The 21,124-nt window shown below is 34.8% G+C and overlaps 1 protein-coding gene and 1 long non-coding RNA gene across 2 annotated transcripts; both read right to left on the bottom strand.

Moving 5' to 3' along the window:
• Window positions 1-4,250: 4,250 nt before the first annotated feature.
• On the bottom strand, window positions 4,251-12,035 carry LOC145612317 (uncharacterized). Its single transcript, XR_014106574.1, has 2 exons — window positions 11,016-12,035; window positions 4,251-4,529 (listed from the first exon to the last, which is right to left on the bottom strand). It is a non-coding gene; the product is annotated as an uncharacterized LOC145612317 (long non-coding RNA).
• Window positions 12,036-12,746: 711 nt separating this feature from the next.
• LOC145623881 (cell division cycle protein 48 homolog) lies at window positions 12,747-20,567 on the bottom strand. Its single transcript, XM_081676780.1, has 9 exons — window positions 20,414-20,567; window positions 20,088-20,253; window positions 19,119-19,347; window positions 16,806-17,572; window positions 16,501-16,722; window positions 16,341-16,412; window positions 15,975-16,256; window positions 13,504-13,863; window positions 12,747-13,266 (listed from the first exon to the last, which is right to left on the bottom strand). The coding sequence occupies exons 1-9, from the start codon at window positions 20,437-20,439 to the stop codon at window positions 12,976-12,978; spliced, it is 2,415 nt and encodes an 804-aa protein (XP_081532906.1). The 5' UTR covers window positions 20,440-20,567; the 3' UTR covers window positions 12,747-12,975.
• Window positions 20,568-21,124: the final 557 nt, after the last annotated feature.

Here is a 21,124-nt window from a genome sequence, read left to right as displayed (position 1 = left end):
TTTAATCAAGTGATCACAAATATTTTAGAATTATGTGTTGCATTAATATTCAACCAATTTAGCCTAATAATAGTTTAGAGCAAATTGAATTTTTGTTTGTATGCCTTTGAGATCGCAGGAATCACTTTTCGCTATAAGAATCGAGTAGAGGCCAATACGGGCGAATGTGACTCCATGACTCACTTCGTACCATCATCCCCGATCCTTCTTTCGTGGTTCCGAACCATATGGAGTTAGTAATCTTATGGATTATGAATGGGGTGTAACCTTCACGGGTCAATCGTTGTTGCCTATAATTTTCCCTTATTCGTGGCTGCCTTAAATGATCCGTGAACGGTTTACAAGTTCTTTAAAAACTTGTTGACGGCTTTCTACTTTATTTGTCCCTAATCGTATACGTCACTTCCCACTTCCTATGAGTGCCAAGCATATTCACCACATGCTTTAATGTAGGCGCACTTCGAACGACGCCTACGCTACTACTACTAATACTACTAGTATTACTACTACTACTAACTACTACTACTACTACTAATACTACTACTACTACTACTACTGCTGCTACTACTACTATGCACTTCGAACGACGCCTACGCTACTACTACTAATACTACTAGTATTACTACTACTACTAACTACTACTACTACTACTACTACTACTACTACTACTTCTACTACTACTACTACTACTAGTACTACTACTACTACTACTACTACTACTACTACTACTACTACTACTAGTGTTGTTGTCGTTGTTGTCGTTGTCGTTGTTGTTGCCATTGTTGTCGTCATCGTTATTGTACCCTTAGAAATCACTTGACAATAGGTATTTTTTCTAGGTATGTCCACCAAAGAACTCATTTGCCTAAACTGAGGATGAAAAATAGACCTATAACGGCAAATGGGTTGACCCGAAGACTTGGCACTGAATTGTAAAGTGACGAACTTCAAATTGAAATAACAAAATTTTCCCACAAACTCTTGTAAATTCATCCATTCCATATGACTATCAACATCAGATAGGGTTGTCATGCAAACCAAACTATTGTGTGCCACTAGAGCACCTAAGGACTACAGTAAAATGGGAACCAGCTGAGACTTTATTATGGGCACCGTATGTCGCTCCATCACTGGATACATGTAGTGAAATTAAGGTAAAGGACATCTCTATATGGACTTCACATCGTGGGAGACCTTTACCATAATAGAGGGGATAACCTTCTCCGGATACGATTGCAAAATCGGAGCATGCGTGGATTGCAAAATGGAAGCTGACGGGTTCTCTGAAGTGTACACCGCCTATTTCTCCGATCCAATTCCCCTAAAACTTAGCTGAAGTAGAAATAGAGGTCTCTGCTTCCCTAGAATTTACATCTTAGGGGACCTATCTGGTTGAAGTTTTACTTAGACGAACCCTGTTGGGAATATTTCAAGAATCCTACACTTGAGCCCCACTGTGATCATACACTTAAGCATGGTGACGTCCAAAGGGAAGTAAGCTAGAGTAAAAGAGTCGCCAACAAGTTTAGGAACTTGTAAACCGTTCACAGGGTGAAGCTTACACCCCTTAACGATCCAGGAGATCGTTAACTCCAATAGGTCTGAAACCATGACTGGAAGTTCAGGGATGAAGGTACAAATCCAACCTAAAAGAGATTGAATCTGCCCTAAAACTAGGCCTCTACTTTATTCTTCTCGTATTCATGTGCGCTTTCTGACTAACATACAATCAATAAGTTTACCCTAAACTTGTTTAATCTATGTTAGTTGAATATTAATGCACAAGCAAACCTATTATTGGCGATCACTTGAATTATAATCATATTAGCCTAAACAAGATTATTAATTATCTTATTACGTGTGATTACAAGTACAAATTCCCTTTAAACATGCATAAAAGGCGTGATCAAGCAACAATAAATAATATAATATCAAGCAACAATATATAATAATAATAATAATAATCATCATAATCATATCAAAGCTTAATAATAATATCAGGGTCCTAGGCATGATACTAACATGATTAATAACAAACCCTAGCATGTCACTAAACATTAAAGATCAAAGCTTTAGCCCTAACATGATACTAACATGGTATTAGGAAAGAAATAGGAAGCATCATAATAATATTATAAATATTAGTTAACCCTAAACATGATACTAGGAAGCAATAAAACATCCTAACATGATATTAGGAATCAACAAAATAATCTAATCATGATTTCTATATCAAAAGAATAATAATTAAATTACTTACTTCGATGCGTCGTATCTCTTTCTAATAACAAAATACACCGCGTTAGTAACTTCAAGGAAAATAATAAACAATTAAATTAAATAATTGAAATAGAGATTTGGGACCAAACCCTAAAAAATTATCAACCTTTCACGTCTAGGGCGAAGGCAACTTCGAACTTGGTTAGGTGTGTCTAGAACTAATGTATGTGGAATTTTGTGAGAGGGAAGGTTTAGAAAAAGAATAGAGAGAGAAATAAAGCTTCTAGCTTTTAGAGAGAGAAAGAGAAAATAGAGAGAGATGATGGTTGTGAATGATGATTGTGAATGAATGAAAAACGGGGAGATACGACCCCTACTTATAGAAAAAATAGCTCGGAAACAAATCAAGTCATATTCAGAATAAAATACCTCCTGTCGCCAATGACAAGAGTTAGCGCCAGACGACGGGAGCAACGCCAGGCGACAGCTATCAGCGCTAGGCGACAACTTTTTCGTCTCGCGCTAAGTCAAAATTAAAACGCGCTTTGTACGCGGAATCTTCTTCTTAATACGATTAAGCAGCTAATTCCGTGTTAAGCAGATTATAATCATATTCGTGTCAAATCACATATTTTATTCAAAATAAATCTCTTTAAAATATAATTATCATTCTTAATCTCATTAGCATTTAAAAGAACCTTCTAGATTATTCTAGAAGATGAAAATCAATCCTAACAACTTTAGGAATAATCATTAATAGACCTTCCTCTAGATCATTGGGCCACATGTAAAATCATTTTGGGCCAAATCTAATTTAATCCATAACTTCCTCTTTATTCATCGGAATTGGGCTTATAATATATCGTTGGAAAGCTCTTTTTGAGCCCAATCCAACTACATTATTATTGGACCCTTATCATGGACCAAACCAAATTGGACTGGCTATTTTCATAAATATAGTGAAAGAAGAAACATTTTTTAAAACAGAAAGAGAGATATTTTAATAAAAACATCCACCTCACTAGACTTTTCACACTTTCACTTTGTTCGATAATCAAATGACGTGAAAGGTATTCATCATTGGGTTTGGTTTTGGGGAGACACATTTGGGTGTCTACAAACCCAAATAGACATTAAGGACATGGATTTAGAATGGTATAAATGAATGATATTACCTTGCTTAACCTACAGAAAATTTGAGGAAGAAAGTCAAAGGGATGAACTCGAACCATTTCGAGTTACAAACTCATGAATACGAGGGACTTCAGCTTCTTGACGAAAAGGTGGTTAAGACTTACAATTACTATCATTACCAATAAAAACTGATTAGAGATCACATTCTATATCAACACTCTCTGAAATCCTGTCATTACCAACAAAATTTAATTGGAAATCACATTCCATATTAACACTCTCTAAAATCGATGGTGATAGAGAGATTAAAATCTTTATCTCCGCCAGACAAACTAGGCAATAATATTGACTCCGAAACAACTGATGAACTTAACACACTACATTGAAGATCAGCAATCGGTGTAGCCATATCCGCAAAACAACAATCCCTTTTGACCTAAAAACCAATTATATTGCCATCGAAGATTTGGAATTGAAAGTCGACTTAACTTGGGTAACAGATTGGACCATCTTACCCTTTTGTTTCTGATCGACTAAAGACACATCCTGTTGTAGCAAACCCTCAACATTAATTTTGTTACCACCTCTGTATTATTAGGATCACCTTTAGTAGCCTTTATCAGATCCTTTCTGACATAATGAAGCTTGCCTAGTTCTTGATACGTAGAGGCCTTCCTATAAAGAGCCTTAACATGACAACAATCAAACTCTAACACGAAGGAACAAAGCTTAACAACAACAGAATAATTAAGAAGCTTCAAAGCATATGTAGTACTTTGGAAATTTCCTCCTTTTAAAATACTGTTTTTACACTAAATCAATCCTTTTTAGGAAATAACCAATATATTACCGCCACCGTGATAATGGCTAAGACTATTTTTCAAAGTCACATAGCGGAAGACTAAAAATTAAAACCAACTTTCAAAATAAAACTTGAGTTCACAACCTCAAAATGAAAGTAAAATTAAATGTTCACAATGCAAGTTGGAACCAATCCAAACATGGCCCTTTTAAAAACCAACTTTAAAACCAAATTAACAATGTTAGTCCATAATAAATATACTAGTAATTCAAAAAATAATACTAAGAAAGCATAACAAGTAACTCTCTACACTCATTCCCTCTATGCTCTTCATGCTTCAAATATCTGTCACTTTCTCTTTATTTCAATCCCTCTACTCACCATATAAATGAGTCATAGTAGGGTCAATCCAAAGGAAATCCAAACAAAAACAGCAAAGTAAGAATCAGCAAAATCGAGTACATATGTACCACACTAATATAAATATCCTAACATCAATAAATTATTTAAAACATGCTCGCCATACAATCACAAGTCAACTTACCTTTGACTCATACTAACAACATTAATTATTATATAATTATTTTAGATTACGCATCGAACGAGTTTCCTCCCTTGAATATAGCCCATTTGAATATTGAGCTTTCAATTAGGGAGTTACCCCAATTGGAACCTACTATGTCACCTTGTGATGGATTTCCAGCGCGATAATAATAATAAAAAAAAGCACAACGTCTTGTACTCCTGTAAAAACTATAATTAAATATAAATCCCTATAACCCCCCATATGTTCATACTCTAGGTGTATACCCGTATATACATTCCAAGAAATTTTGGTGTGTATCCTCTTACACTTTACGTGATTTACCAATTTAACTTGTGGTGACTCCAACCAGTCAATCAAGAATAAACACAACAACAATCAACACATGCTTCCATTTAATTCTTGAATTAATTAGTGAGCACATACCCCCTCCGTTCCTTAATACAAAGCCTCATTTCCTTTTTTGGTAAACCAAAATACAATGCCTCTTTCTATTTAAAGGTTGTATTTTTTGACATTATTACCCTCTTTTTGATGAGTTGTCATCTTTTTTCCTTTATTTTTTTTGTATTTTTAACTTCAATTCCCAACAATTTCTCTCTCTATCTCTTCAATTACTCTTAAGTACTTTTTCTTTCTCTCTATCTCTCTCGAACCCCACACGCATATATGTACTTTTAATCATTAGTTTTAGGAATTTACAACTTTCTTAATTCCTACGCAAAAATCAAGAGAGGCTATGTATTAAGGGACGGAGGGAGTAATATTTATTTTAATTAAGGTTTCTTGTCTAGTTTTGTGCACAAAATTGCACGATTACTACCTTGGTGCGTAAAATGCACTACTAAACTTCCTTGACTCAAGCTCAACTTACATGAGTGAGTAAATAATCAAACTAGCTTCTTGACTCAACACCAATAATAAAGGGGTGAGAAATAAAATCATGAATCATGCTTGATAATTCTAACTTTAGCTCTTCTAAACATACATAAGCCTTGCTTATTGAATTCATGCTTCCTTGATACTTGGAAATAAAATATACTTCCATGATTCATACATATTTAACTTGTATCATGCCTCAAATAACATAGTCACATGCTTGCATAATAATTCTTGATCAACCATCATCAAATTCAAGCATATAATCAACCAAACATGCTACTAATTCGTCACTTGAGCACACTTTGCATTCCTAGCATGATACTACGCATACACAATTAATCTTATGCGCATACGTAGCTTGAATAATAGTGCCTAAACTTGGCCACACTCGCTAGAAATCACCTATTTCAAAGCTGGAACAAATAAGAATACATAACTATAATTTATCCACTATTCTCACAAATTTCCAGCAACTATAATACACTTAAACCTTACTAGTTAACCCGATTTAATGATATAAAAGCCATAAAAACCTTTACTGTAAGTGGGTACTTTAAATCCTTTCAAACAGACTTAATTTCTATAAATTAAATATAATTCCAGCATACTTATTTAATGTAAAAAATCACTAATAGACTAAGAAATCAGATTTAAATCATTAAAACCTTTTTCCCTTTTATGGTTAATCAAACCCTAACACAATATTTTAAAATTAGTGTGTATAATTAAACTCCAGCATTAATGTCAGGGCTTAATACTCATTAGAAACATGTTTAAACCATTAATTTTACAATCACAACAACCTACGATCAAACCCTAACCTACATTAAATTCTTAAATTCTAGGGTTTATAAGTTGGGGTTTTTAATTAAATTAAAACCTAAAAATTATAGGAATAATTTAACAACATCAAATACCCAAAATCAATACCAAACATAATAAAAAAAAAATATGCTTTAAATTAATAAAAACAACTAGAATTAAATTAGGAGAAAAAAAAAACAGTTTTTTTATATACTACTAAACCATGAGGAGATAGAGAGAAAAAAGAGGGACGATGGCCGGCTGGTGGTCGCCAGCGGTCCGCTGGTGGCGCCGGTGTGAAGGAAGAAAAAAGAGAGAGAGAGAGAGAGATAGAGAGAGGCATGGGAAAGTGGAAGAAAAAGAGAGGGAAAAGGTGAGAGAAAATAGGAGGAAAACTTTTTTTTAATGAAATTTGACAATATGATTTTAGAGTGTAAAATTCTTGGGGTTTTAACATATTTATATTCCCCTTATAAAACAAAAAACACTTAATTACCAAAACGTCATTGCTAAACATACTTTCCCTTAACTTCTCCCTTAGGCCAAATTGTTGGGCTCTTAAGTGTTCTTAAATTCCCAACAAGTTGATCAAACAATTTATATGATGACCCAATTCAAAACACTTTTATTGTCTCAATCAATGACTCATATTATTTTATACACACTTGCATAATATTTAAATAATTGTTTCTTTAAAATAAAAGGAAAAATTAGAAAAAAAATAATCCCAACTTTCATCAATTTTGATACAATAATCCCAACTTTGGATTAATCTGGAATAATCCGAACTTTAGGGGGTCTTCTTTTTCTTCAATCCCAAACCGGTCAACAAAAGTCAATAACCCATTATATTAGGTCACTTGACACGTGTCAAGTCCTGATTGGTCTAATTTTTTTTTTTTAAAAAAAAAACAAAAAACTAAAAAATTATAAAAGGAAAAATTAGAAAAAATAATCCCAACTTTCTTCAATTTTGGTACAATAATCCCAACTTTGGATTATTCTGAAATAATCCGAACTTTGGGGGGTATTCTTTTTCTTCAGTCCTTATGACCGGTTACCTGTTGAGAAGGTTAATTTTTTTTTTTATGATTTTTAAAAGCCACGTGTCAGCACATGATTAGTCCAAAATAAAAAAAAAATTGAAAATTTAAATAAAAAAAAAAAAAACATAAACCCACCCGCCCCTTCCCCCTTAACCCACCAGCCCCCCACCCAAACCACCCACTCCACCAGCCCCTCCCCCACCCTTTTCACCAGCCCACACCCGAAAACACCCCCCACGCAGCCGGAAAACCGCCCCACCCCCCGATTACCACTCCCCACCCGTCGAAACCCCTCCCCCTCCCTTCCCCCACCCACGAAACCCTCTCCCTCTCCCTTCCCCCATCCCGTAAAAACTCCCCCCTCCCCTTCTCACACCAACCAAACCCAAACCCTGACTGACGCCGGCCACCCTATCTCTGAAGCTTGACGCCGGCCGTTACGACGTCGCTTCCCCCACCCCCTCTTTCCCCCACGACGGTATACCACAACCCCCTTTCAATCTTTCGAAACCGCAGCCCCCTTGGCCTTCCATACCCTAAAACCACCTAAACAAAAACGGGAAGCCACCCTAACCCCCACCTAGGACTAATTGGTGGCGATTTTTGCGGTTGCGAGTTGGCTGGCGGTGGCGTGCTGCTGTGTGATGCGATTGCGAGTTAGCTAGGGTGGCGATTTGGGGTTTTTGAGAGTCGAAGAGGGGTTTTCTTGGTGGTTGTGTGGGGGAATGAGAGGGGTTTCAGGGATAGGGGAAACTGGCGACGCTAGGGATGGGTAGAGGGCGGTGGTCTAGCGAAGGAGTGGTGGAGGGATGGGCAGCAAGGGTGGGGCCGTGAGGGAAGTGGCTGGTTTTTTTTTTTTTTTTTTTTTTGGACCAATCAGGAATTGACACGTGTCAAGTGACCTGATATAATAGGTCATTGACTTTCATTGACCGGTTTGGGATTGAAGAAAGTAAATAACCCCCAAAGTTGGGATTATTCCAGAATAATCCAAAGTTGGGATTATTGTGCAAAAATTGATGAAAGTTGGGATTATTTTTTCTAATTTTTCCATTAAAATAAAAAAGAAAAAAAAAAACTTCCCTCCCTCAAAACCACCAGCCCCCCACCCAAAGCTGGTGGTTTAGGAGGAATTATGGTTTTTTTTTTTATTTTCAAAGTTTTTTTTTAATTTTTTTTATTTTGGACTAATCATGTACTGACACGTGGCTTTTAAAAAACATAAAAAAAAAAAAATAACCTTCTCAACAGGTAACCGGTCATAAGGACTGAAGAAAAAAAAAACCCCAAAGTTCGGATTATTCCAGAATAATCCAAAGTTGGGATTATTGTACCAAAATTGATGAAAGTTGGGATTTTTTTTCTAATTTTTCCAAAATAAAATGAATTTTTTAATTTATAATACTGAATAAAATAAATAATTTATATTCTTCCTCCGTTTTTTTAGTTGCTACACTTTTATTTTCACGGTCTCCTGGACAGTTTTTTAAGAGGAGAGAGATAGAGAGAAAAATAAGATGGACCCATGTGGGTAGGAGAAAGATAGAAAGAAAAAAATGTCAAAAATGGAAAATGTTGCAACAAATTAAAAATTTCCAAAATAGAGAAGTGTAGCAACTAAAAAGAAACGGAGGAAATATTTAAAAATATACTACAAATATGAAGTTTTACAGCATAAGCCGCAAGATTGAGACGTAAGGCAAATGCCAAAGATCGAAACGAAGAAAAGCTTCCACAGAACACAGCATAGTAAAACACAACAATTTACTAACCAACTCATTCTTAGAAAAGGCAAGTTTAAACTAGACAACCTTAAATAAGGAGTTCTCGTGCTCCCTGAACTCCGAGGAACAAACAACAACATCACCAGGATTATCCATAGAGGAATGAAGGTGAAAAATACTGTCATCATTGAAATCACCGGGAAGATGAAAAGAACTAAAGGCTGGAAATAACTATATAATCAGACTCAAAATTCTAAACTAAGAGCAAAAAAATATATAAAAAATAAATTAAAAAACAGAACAGAAAAAACATACACCACAACTACCCAAGTAGGAGGAAACTCCACCAAGCACACCCATTCAACGGCTTCTACAAACCAAAAGAAAGAAGAACCACTATAACATAACAAAATAAAACTGCAGTAACAACTCTTTACAAAGAGGCAAATCAACCCAAGTAAAAGAAAATCCTGAAAAGAGACAAAACTTATCAAGGTACTCCCTCCGTTACGAGTTACTCGCAACAAAGAGGGAGTTTGCGGACTCCTAGGCAAAAGATGGTAAGTGTAATTAACAAAAAATAAGGGCATATGTTTAGTATTAATCCAACACAAAAAAATTAAAAAAAAAAATCAAACACTACCACCTAGCACCTAGCAGCAGCACCACCAGTCCTCCACCACCACCTAGTAGTACCACCACCACCACCTAGAAGCACCACCATCTAGCACCAAATTTCGCCCACAACCCACAAAATTCGACAACCACAACCCCGATTTTGCACCACCACCTAGTTGTACCACCACCCTAACCCTGATTTTTCCCACAACCCAGAAAATTCGACAACCCCGATTTCGCCCACAACCCAGAAAATTCGACAACCTTGATTTCGCCCATACCCGGATTTCGACCCACAAAACCCACAACCCCAATTTCGCCCACAACCTAGCAAACCACAATCCACGAACTAAGAGAGCCCAAAACTCCATCCCCTAAGAAAAATGCAACTCTAAATATATGACCCAAACAGATGTAAATCACAAACTAATTCATCAATTAAAGCTTTAATTGGTCAAATTTAACCATAAAACTCTAGATCTAGAGTTTTCATGGTAAAATTTGACCATAAAACCTTCAAGTTAAGCTTCACCGGCAATGACAAAACAACAAGAAAAGGAAGAGAGAGAAAATGGTGGCAGCCACAAGCAACGGGGCTGCGGTAGTGACTTGATAAAAAGAGATAGGATACCGGCGGCGGCGGTAGTGGTTGATAAACCAAATATGGGAGATTGGTGGTGGTGGTGGTTAATAAACAACGACAGAGAAATTCTTGGTGATGAAGAGATAGGAGATTGGTGGTGGTGGTTGATAAAGAAGGTGATGATGAATTTAGATGGAAGGGGAATTTATTTTGAAGGAAATGATTAAGTTAATTTATGATAATGCTTAAGTTAATAAGATAAAATTAGTAATTTAATTAGGGTGTTAAAAAAAACGTGGGGGTAATGTTGTAAAATCACACAAAAAAACCTACCATAAAAGGAAAAAAAATAAGTTTGTTGCAAGTAATGTGTACTGGCCATTTTTAGTAATTGTTACGAGTAATTCGTAACGGGGGGAGTATTTAGAAAACAAAAAAAAAGGAGATAATAATTAACCCATGAATAGAAAAAGAAAATCAGAACATATATACAAGGGAATTAAAAATATTTAAACAAACAAAAAAAAAACAGGGGTATTAAAAAGAACAGAAACTAAACACCAACATCTAATCAATGCAACCTAATTAAAGGAAAAACAAGAACTGAAGGGGAAAAGTCAACGACAGTAAACAAACAAAGAAAAAGAGAATAAAAAACCTAGAAAAACTCGGGGTTGCCGACAAAAGGAATAACCCAACGACCAAGAACGAGAGGAGGGTTAAGGCTCATTGGCGAACCAGAAGTGGAGATGCCTAGCTAACCCAGTTCGTTAGTGAGCAGGCCCGAGCGGTAGGAAGCGGTGGGTTACAGAGAACCCGGGGGAGAGAGTGGGAAGCGGTGGGTTCTTTGTTATTATTATTATTATTATTGTTCTTATTGTTTTTAGGAAATATTGAAAAATACCATCAACTATTGTTCATGTTTAAGAAATTACCACCTCAAGTTTTTTATATTGTACATTACCACCTACATTTCTTAAAAACACTCCCATCTCTTTTCTCGAACCCTCCTAAATGATATCACAGCGGACCCATGCCACTACCAATTTTTCTTCTCTCTTCCTTTGATTTTCACCTTTTTTCTTCCCTTTTCTTCCTAATAAACCAAATTTAATTTGCAACTAATTAACCCTAGAATCAACTCCCCAAATTTAATTTATAAACCCTAATTTCAATTGAAAAAACCACAAATTGATTTTATAAACCCTAATTAAACAAAACTCTCTATAATATGATTATGCCCTCGATTTTGCATTGTCATTTGGCTTGAACAACAATTAGCAAATTAAAACCCTAAATAACACCTAATTGATTTTAAAATTAGACAAAGAGGAAGAGAGAGGAAGAAGAAGAAGAAAAAAAATAGGTGAGAATTGAGGGAAAAGATAGGTACATTTGGTAATGAAGCCCATAGTTAGGGGGGTTTGGGAAAAGAGTTGGATGATTTTTTTTCTTCATATTTTTAAGAAAAGTAGGTGGTAATGTACAAAATAAAAAAAACTTGAGGTGGTAATTACTTGAACATGAACAATAGTTTGTGGTAATTTTCAAATTTTCCTTGTTTTTGTTATTATTATTATTGTTATTTGTTACTATTATTAATATTGTTATTATTAATGCTACTATTATTAATATTGTTATTATTGTTGTTCTAAGGACTTATATCTAGTTAAATTTTCAACTAGAGATATGTAATTATAAGTTCAAATAAGTTGAAATAAGCTCAAACAAGTGAAAGGGTAGAACGAGCCCTTGGTTCCTCTGCCACCTTTCCTCCTTGAGGTATTGGTTTAATCTTTTTACCTCAAACCTTAATGGAAGAAAGGTAATAAAGGCCACAACATGCCTTAAGCATATCATTAGAGGAGAACCAAAAGCATTTACAACTAGTTGTGCAATGGATATGGAGTATAATACTTGTAAGAAATTTTAAATGAATCTGGATTACACTAATTTATTGTAGACCACTAACATTAGAGATAATATGATTGTTTTATTAATAATAAAAAAAAAAAGTCACTATATTAAAATAAAAGTTATTATGTTTAAATAAAAGTCAGTGTGACATCATAAAGCTATAAGAGCTTATGTTAAAATTAGATCACTATACAACATAATGTTGTACTTAAAATTCATAATAACATTAGGGTCACACAAGTTTTTAAAAAGAATACTATAGTAAAATTAGGGGTCACTATGTTATATAATGTCAATTACATGTGTATAAACCTTAGGTCTACAATAATATTATTGTGGACCAGGTCCAAGATTTTCTACAATTTTTTTCATTAATCTAGCGAGAATCAAGACCTATAGTACTCGGAGTTATTACACTAGTGGTCTTTACAGACCGCAGTGAGATTAAAAATCAAGCAAACAACAAATAGAGTGACGGGAAAAGGAAAAGTAACTTGTCATTTACGTAGTGCATGCTAACAAGTCTTAGAGGATTCACATTAACTGCTCCCGTCAACCAAATCCAGACTAATTAGAAATCTACAAGTCGGTCAAAACGGGATCAACTTAAGAGCAACAAATTCTTACAAAGAAGCAACCAAGTTATACATGTCCTCTGACATAAAACTGGTAGGATTAAAAAACAAAATGCCAAAGAGAACCTAATTGTAGAGATCATCTTCATCAACTCCACCAGCAGAAGCAGCAAATGCATCTGTACCAGTAGTCCCAGAAGTGGTATTGGCGAAACGGAACTCTGTACCAAAACCTCTAGATTGCTGTAAGGTCTGAGCAAATGCCTGATACTTACGGATATCAGCATCGCTGACACTTCTCCGGGCAAATTTCATGGATTCCTCAAAATGCGCAGCCTTGATTTCAGCAACTTCATCATCCACATCCTCCTCCATAGCCTCAGGGTTATCTTTTCTCCTTCTCTCTCTTTCAATGTCCTGGAATTCAACAAAGACAGTTAATAAAAAGAAAAAAATAGTCTAGAGAACAGAAAGAACTCCAAAGAAGGTTAGTTTTCAAACATCTCTCTAATTCTGATAGCTTAAAATTGTATAGGTGAATAAGAACAGTTAAATTTTCACGTCACACAGGCATCAAATTCTGATAACTTAAAATTGCAGGAACACAGATAAAAGAATTAAAATTCAAAATATCACACGCATCAAAATACTTGCCTTCTCAATGTTCTCTCTGATGGCATATTTGCAAGCTCGCTGACATATTTCAGTTATATCTGCCCCACTGAAGCCCTGAGTGTACTTGGCAAGCGCTCTAATATCAACATCTTTAGCAATAGGCGACTTCCTCAATGCAGCCTTAAAAATCGAATAACGAGATTCCTCATCTGGAAGAGGAATATATATTAGTTGATCAAGACGACCAGGTCTCAGAAGCGCTGGATCAATAATATCAGGTCTATTGGTGGCTCCAATGATGAAAACAGTTTTTTTGGCAGACATGCCATCCATTTCAGTCAAAAGTTGATTCAAAACCCTGTCAGCGGCACCACCTGCATCACCTGAACTGCTTCCCCTCTGCAAAAACACAACCACAGAACACAGTTGAATCAGCCAGATTGACTATAAAATGAAACTACAACAAAATACTAATTACTGACAAAAAAAATGCCTTGAAAAAAAGATGTAATGTGAGAGGTTGATGTGATCCATGGGGGCAAACTCATCCAGAAAATTACTGAAGCAGGAATAAATTAGGATTTAAAGTGTTAAATTACAGAAATGAAATGCATAATGCAATTCAGACATTGAAGTTCCAGCATCCACCCCCAACCCCCACCCCAACAAAATACTAATTACTTATAAAAAAAAAAGGCCTTGAAAAAAAGATGTAACGTAAGAGGTTGATGTGATCCATGGGGCAAACTCATCCAGAAAATTACTGAAGCAGGAATAAATTAGGATTTAAAGTGTTAAATTACAGAAATGATATAATGCAATTCAGAATTTCAGACATTGAAGTTCCAGCATCCACCCCCCACAACCCCCACCCCAACCAAAAAAAAAGAGAAGAATTTAAATTGTATACTGATTTTAGTGTACCCTTAATTTCTGTTTTATGGCTAACCAATGCTTAAATAAATGAATTTAATAACCAACCCTCCTATCTAATCTAACCAATAAACAACCCACACTCTCCTGGGTTGATTTTGAAGTGTTCTTTTCTCCTCCACCATGCCCCAACACAGTGCGACCCATATCTGATATCTCTATCTTTAGTCTTTACCTTCTTCATCTTCTTCACTTTCTCTCTCTTCTCATAACCATCTCTTGCCTCTAAGTCAGATTACAAGGTAGATATTCCTTCACTCACAGTCTAGTTCTCTTGAAAATTAAAAAAATAGAAACAATTTTTTTCCCCTGGATGTGAATATCAATTTAATCTGCTTTTCTAATACGGGGTTGAGTTTTTATTTTATTATTTTAATGTTCAACTAAGCCTCCCAGGTTCAGTTTTAGAAATAAATCTCACCTTTTTGCTTGTAAAGTGGCACTAAGAAGTCTGCTTATTTTCACTTATTTCGGGTGTGATAAGTTCACATAAGTTCAATTAAAGGAAATTAAGTTCTAATAATGGTTACCCAAGTACAAATTACAACTAAAATAAGTTTTAATAAGGTTTAATAAGTTTAGGTAAGTGAAAATCAAGTGAATAGAACACACTTATATATGCTCTCTCTTTTCCAACCTCTTCTATTGTTTATCCACACCCACCTATTCTCCTTAAATGGTTAACCCATCTTCTAAATCCCAAATATTGTAATTAAAAGTTTGAATCTTTGGCTTTTACCCACTTAAAAACACTCAAAAATTTTGGATTTCAACCTTGGAGATCCAAGATATCAAGCCCACTCAATGTGGAGGAAACCACCACCATTTCAAGACTGGCACAACAACAGTAAAAGCAACAACCACCACCAGTTTGGTCAAGATGGGTGTTAACTAGGGATAGGTTAGTAAATCTAAGATTAAGTTTAGAAAGTAGTCATTAAATTGTTGGATCAGCCATAAAGTCTATATATCAGCACATAAGGACTAGTATTGGAATATGCATTATCACTGGGTCACTTGAGAAAACAATTAAATAATTTTTTTTAAAAAAAAACCCACCCAGTAGAATTTTCAATTACCATGACGCCACCACATTAAAACTTCCCAAGTAAATAAATAAATGTAAACCTAGAACAACTAATGTCTTAAGATTATTAACAACTAGCTCATCAAAGCAGAGTTCAAATCAATGTATAACTGCAAAATATAAAAGGTTTAGGTAAGAGAAACTCTTTAAAAAAAGACACAAGTGTGCCTTCAAAACTTTCCCTTTCCCAATGGTGTTTTCAAATTTCTCCATTAAAATTTTTGGCAGAACTAACAGAACAAGCTGAAAGCTCCCAGTATGGACAATAGCATCACAGGATAAATTCTATGCAAATGCCAAACCTTTTGAAAGGGGAGTGAATTAAACCACTTAAATTCTTAAAAGCCACAACTTAAAAAAAAAAAAAAAAAAAAAAACTTGACCATTTGACATAAAAGAAGATAATATATGTCTATATCCCATCAATAACAAAAAAAAAAAATTAAAATACAGACGTCAAAAAAAAAAAAAAAAAAGTATATGTGCGCACCTGAGTTGCAATTGAGTCAAGCTCATCAAAGAATAGAACACATGGAGCTGATCCGCGGGCCTTGTCAAAAATCTCTCTGACATTAGCTTCACTCTCTCCAAACCACATTGTTAGCAATTCAGGCCCTTTCACACTGATGAAGTTAGCCTGACATTCATTAGCAATAGCCTTTGCCAGCAAAGTCTTTCCACATCCAGGAGGCCCGTAGAAAAGAACTCCCTTGGAAGGAGACATTCCAAATTTCTCGAATTTCTCAGGATGCTCCACAGGATATTGAACAGTCTACATCAGGAATACATCATGTGTTCAGTCTACAGTATAGAAGATAAAGAAAAGTGAAAAGCAATTGAAGGCAAATAGAAGCACCTCTTGAAGTTCCCTTTTGACATTTTCAAGGCCACCAATGTCATCCCAAGAGACATTAGGAACTTCCACAACCTGACAATAAACAAATACAAAGATAATCAACAAAAACTACAAGAACAGAAAGGGATTTAATACTAATGATATCACAACATAACCCAACCGTTTCACGCAGAGCAGATGGATTGCTCTGCCCAAGAGCAGTATGGAAGTGTTCATTCGTGACAGCCATGGAATTAAGGATCTCAGCGTCAATAGTCTCGTCTTCCAGGTCAATTACATCCATCTTTTCTCTGATACATTGAAGTGCAGCTTCAGTGCACAAGGCAGCTAGGTCAGCACCAACATAACCATGTGTTTCCTTAGAAATTTTTTCTAAATCAACCTGTTTGACAAATAGAAACTCAATTAAACAGTTTATTATAGCAGAGACATTTTAATATTAATTTTTAGAGAAAAGGTACATACATCTTCAGAAAGCTTCATGTTTTTCGTGTGAATTCGAAGAACCTCAAGTCTCCCAATTTCATCTGGAACACCAATATCTATTTCTCTGTCAAATCGACCAAACCTTCTCAGTGCTGGGTCAATGCTGTTAGGACGATTTGTAGCACCCATAACAATAACGTGTGCCCGTGATTTAAGCCCATCCATAAGAGTCAAAAGCTGGGAAACAATACGCCTCTCAACTTCTCCATGGGTTTTCTCTCGTTTGGGAGCAATAGAATCAATTTCATCAATGAAAATGATGGATGGAGCATTCTTCTCAGCTTCCTCAAAAGCTTTCCTAAGATTGCTTTCACTTTCCCCAGCCAATTTTGACATGATCTCTGGCCCATTGATACAAAAGAAGAATGCACCAGTTTCATTTGCCACGGCTCGGGCTATCAAAGTCTTTCCCGAACCTGGTGGTCCATAGAGCAAAATTCCTTTTGGTGGCTTGACACCAATAGATTTGAACAATTGTGGATGTCTCAATGGCAACTCTACCAGTTCCCTAATTTGGGCCATCTGTTTCCTAACACCACCCACGTCATCATAACCAACCTCATCTAATCTATCCTCCTCTTCTCGTTTAATTGGCTCACCCTCGCAAAAAATCTCAGTATCCGGGGCAACAACACAATATTCAGGAGGATCAGTCTCAATAACCTTAAATTCAACGCTTCTCATTCCTCCTCGCACAAGAAAATAGTCTCCCTTCCTCACTGGCCGGTAAGCTTCCAGAAAATAAGCTGCAAAGCACACAAAAATAGATGGCAAGTAAACTCACTGCAGATGGTTACAAATAGCTAGATATAAAGGTTGACCCATTATGCAAAGGCTGTACCAAAAAGGATTTCAACTAGACGTATCATGGTGATTAATTCTGTAACATGCATTACAAAAATCACACAATTTGCTATAGATAATTATGTTACCCTACCATCAATTATATTGCATTACTAAAGCTGTGATTCACAAATTGCATGTACTTGAAAATTGGCTTTCTCTCACTAGAGTCCCACTTAAAACCCATAATTCAGATTAGGTTACCAAGAGAGAAACTAAACCAAATACAATGACGCTTTTTTCTTGCAAAGGGAGTGTACGAAACCATTTGCTCATATCTTAGTGGATAAGATCCTAAATGTGAAATTTTCAATTTTAATTATTCAAAATGTGTGTTTCAGAGCATTTGAATGAATGAAGTGTGACATAATATCTATGATGCCACTCGATACCACCCTTACTACAACACCATTATTTCCCAAAGTACCATAGCAAAACATATATAAATCATAAAACTGTTTAACTGATGAGCTAGTTTAAACATCATAATTTATGGACCAGCAAATTATACAACCACATAAATCCACTGTCCTTATATAAGTATTTATCAAACCATACAAATATTAATTTAGACCACTCAATTACTTACGGGGAATAACACACTAATTGCACATTAATGCACACATCATAAAGATCATTTCAGATCATAAGTAATGAATCTTAGCTTTCTTGAATAAATCAAATTGTAGATAACACTTTCTGAAAGAACACTCAAGAGAATAATCCCTCTAAAGCTAATTAACTAGCTCACTTACAGTTATGAACATAAATTAAGAAAAGTAAAGAAAAGGGGTAGAATCTAGTGCCCATTGGTAAAGCCTTAAGCGATGGGTTTGGCATAAATATATAGGGCCATGGCACCAATGAAAAAATGAAGGGTGATTGGAAATATCAATTTCCTTCCAAAAAAGAAATCAAAGTTATAAAATTAAAATAAAATAAATCATAAACAGAAAAGACTTTGCTACCTCAGCCCACAGCTTGCATCAAATCAATCAACACAACTACAACAATCAAAACAACTACACAACTACACCTTGATACATGAGTTCACTTTAGGGAAGGTCCAAATAAAGAAAAACAAGCAACTTTATAAGAGATTTAAATTGCAAGAATTTGTCTTAGATTATCTCAAAGACTCTCCATGGGATTTTCCAATTTCCTACTTCAGAGCAAAATACATTCAATCTTGGCTACTTGGCTAGTTCTTGTGTCTCATTTTTTTCAGGAAAAAACATGTAGCTACATGATAACTGGTAGGTTTTTTTTTCCTTCTTTTAAACAAGAGCTCAGGCACTCAAGATTAGTTTAAAAGAAGGATAGAGTCAAAAATTGAGTGCAGAAAATAATTATATTGCATTTTTAATGGTATTTTATGATTTTATTTTAAACACGTGGCTTAAACTTCAGTAACATAAATAATTTTAGTGCTGGAAAGTGGAAACTTACGTTTTAGGTATGCATCAAATAGATTTCCAGTGACACCCTCAATGGTATCATCAATAGGAAGAATATGCACACGCTTCCCATATTTCACATCAGGACATTGGTGTACAGAAATCACATCTGCAAGTCGCACCCTTAAATTAGATCTCACAACCTTGTTCATTCTTATCTTATGTTCTTCGCATGTCTCATCAGCAAGGGCAATGCAGATTGTGTCCTTCCTTTTCTTTCCCTAGAAAATGTCACCAAAACAGATGATGAAAGTCAGAACTCAAAAATCATTTTAAAAAAAAAAAAACATAAAAAAAATCTTGTAGTAGGAAATCAAAATCATAGTGGTTGTTCAGTTCACATTTGAAATAGAAGTTCCCATGAATTTCAAATTTGAAGGAATAAATTTCAAATTCATGGGAATATCACACAAAGGTTGGACCACATACAGAGCACTGTAAATGTAGATAAACTCCCAGATTTTTTATCTCTCATGAACTGAAGAAAGCACCAAAATTTAGAGGCTTTACCAGAGAACAAGTCAAGACATCTAGTTCTCCATCACATTATACGTTTCAATTCATTATTTTGTACTTAGTAAGGGTAATTAGTTTCCATGATCGATTAATCGGTGACCTAAATATTCGACAAAACACCTTCAATCCCTTCTAACATGGACACAACACCCCCAGATGCCCCACTTCCCAAATAACATAAAATCAAAGTGTCATACATAAACCTATAAATCTCTCCAACCCTCATCATTAATCACGCATTAATCCGAAACACCACCATTAGCAACAATATAGATTCTACACGACTTCAAAACACGCACAATTCTAAAAACCCTAAGTAACCAGGAACATCAAATAGTACTTAGTATATAGTACAAAAATCACAAGATCAACAGAAATCATAAATTCATAACAAAAATCAACAATAAATATAAGCATAAATTAAAAAAATAAAAAAAATAACAACCTTGATTAGAACAGTATCACCACGAAAAAGCTGAAGCTTTTCCATGGTATCAGGGTGCATAGAAACAACCGAATTATCATCATTCAAAGCTTCATCGACAACCAAACGATTCACAGCCTTCTTACGCTCAAGAATCGCAGTACTAAAATCTCTTTTCGCTCCCTTACTGTCAAAAATCCACAATTGAGTTGCGCAATTATCAGTAAAATTCAACAAAATCATCAAAATTTCGCAATTAAATTACATGATTAAAAGTTCATAATTTCACAATTGAATTACATCAAAAATAGAAATCATCGAAATTCAGAAATATGATGGAAACTTACTCAGAGGATTCAGCAGGATCCGCCATAGATTAAAGGTTGTTGTTGATTGAATACGAAAAAAAAATTTTTGCAGAGCGAAGAAAGAAGAGAGAGAAAATAAGAGTAATTAAGGGAAGAAGAAGAGAGGTGAGATATTTATAATGGTTGCAGTTTAGATGAGTAGGTACGGCTTCCTTTCGTGCGTAGAAAGAAACACTTTTTTTTTTTTTATAGGATAAAAGTTGATAGGGCCTTAAAGTCTTCACAAATCCTAATTAAGGCAGAATTTCATTAAAGAAATAATTTTTTTGAAGGAAAATTTATTGTAATATGAATTAAAGTTACTACAAAATATTTCATATTATCTTTCTATATTACAAAAGTTACTATTTTTCTAATATAAATTTTATCCTTAAAAATAATTATGATATTATGTGAGGATGACAAATGTCACTATCTCATTGGCTTATCTTATGTATAAAATATATATATACATCTATTATTACAAAGACTAGAATAGGCCCGGTCTACAATAACTTATTGTAGATCCAATCTTCTTATATATCATACGAATGTGATTATATCATACGAGATGTGATTATATATATTACTACAAAAGTGATTATATCATTTTGAAGTTGTTATGTAAATGTATAACTCAAAAAATGAATTTATCATTATAAAAAGTATCAAATAGTAAATTACATCATTTTAAAACATGATTTTTAAATT

Source organism: Chenopodium album, chromosome 3 (genome assembly GCF_948465745.1).
Source record: "Chenopodium album chromosome 3, dcCheAlbu1.1, whole genome shotgun sequence".
Lineage (NCBI taxonomy): Eukaryota > Viridiplantae > Streptophyta > Magnoliopsida > Caryophyllales > Amaranthaceae > Chenopodium > Chenopodium album.
This window is presented reverse-complemented; position numbering and strand designations above follow the sequence as displayed.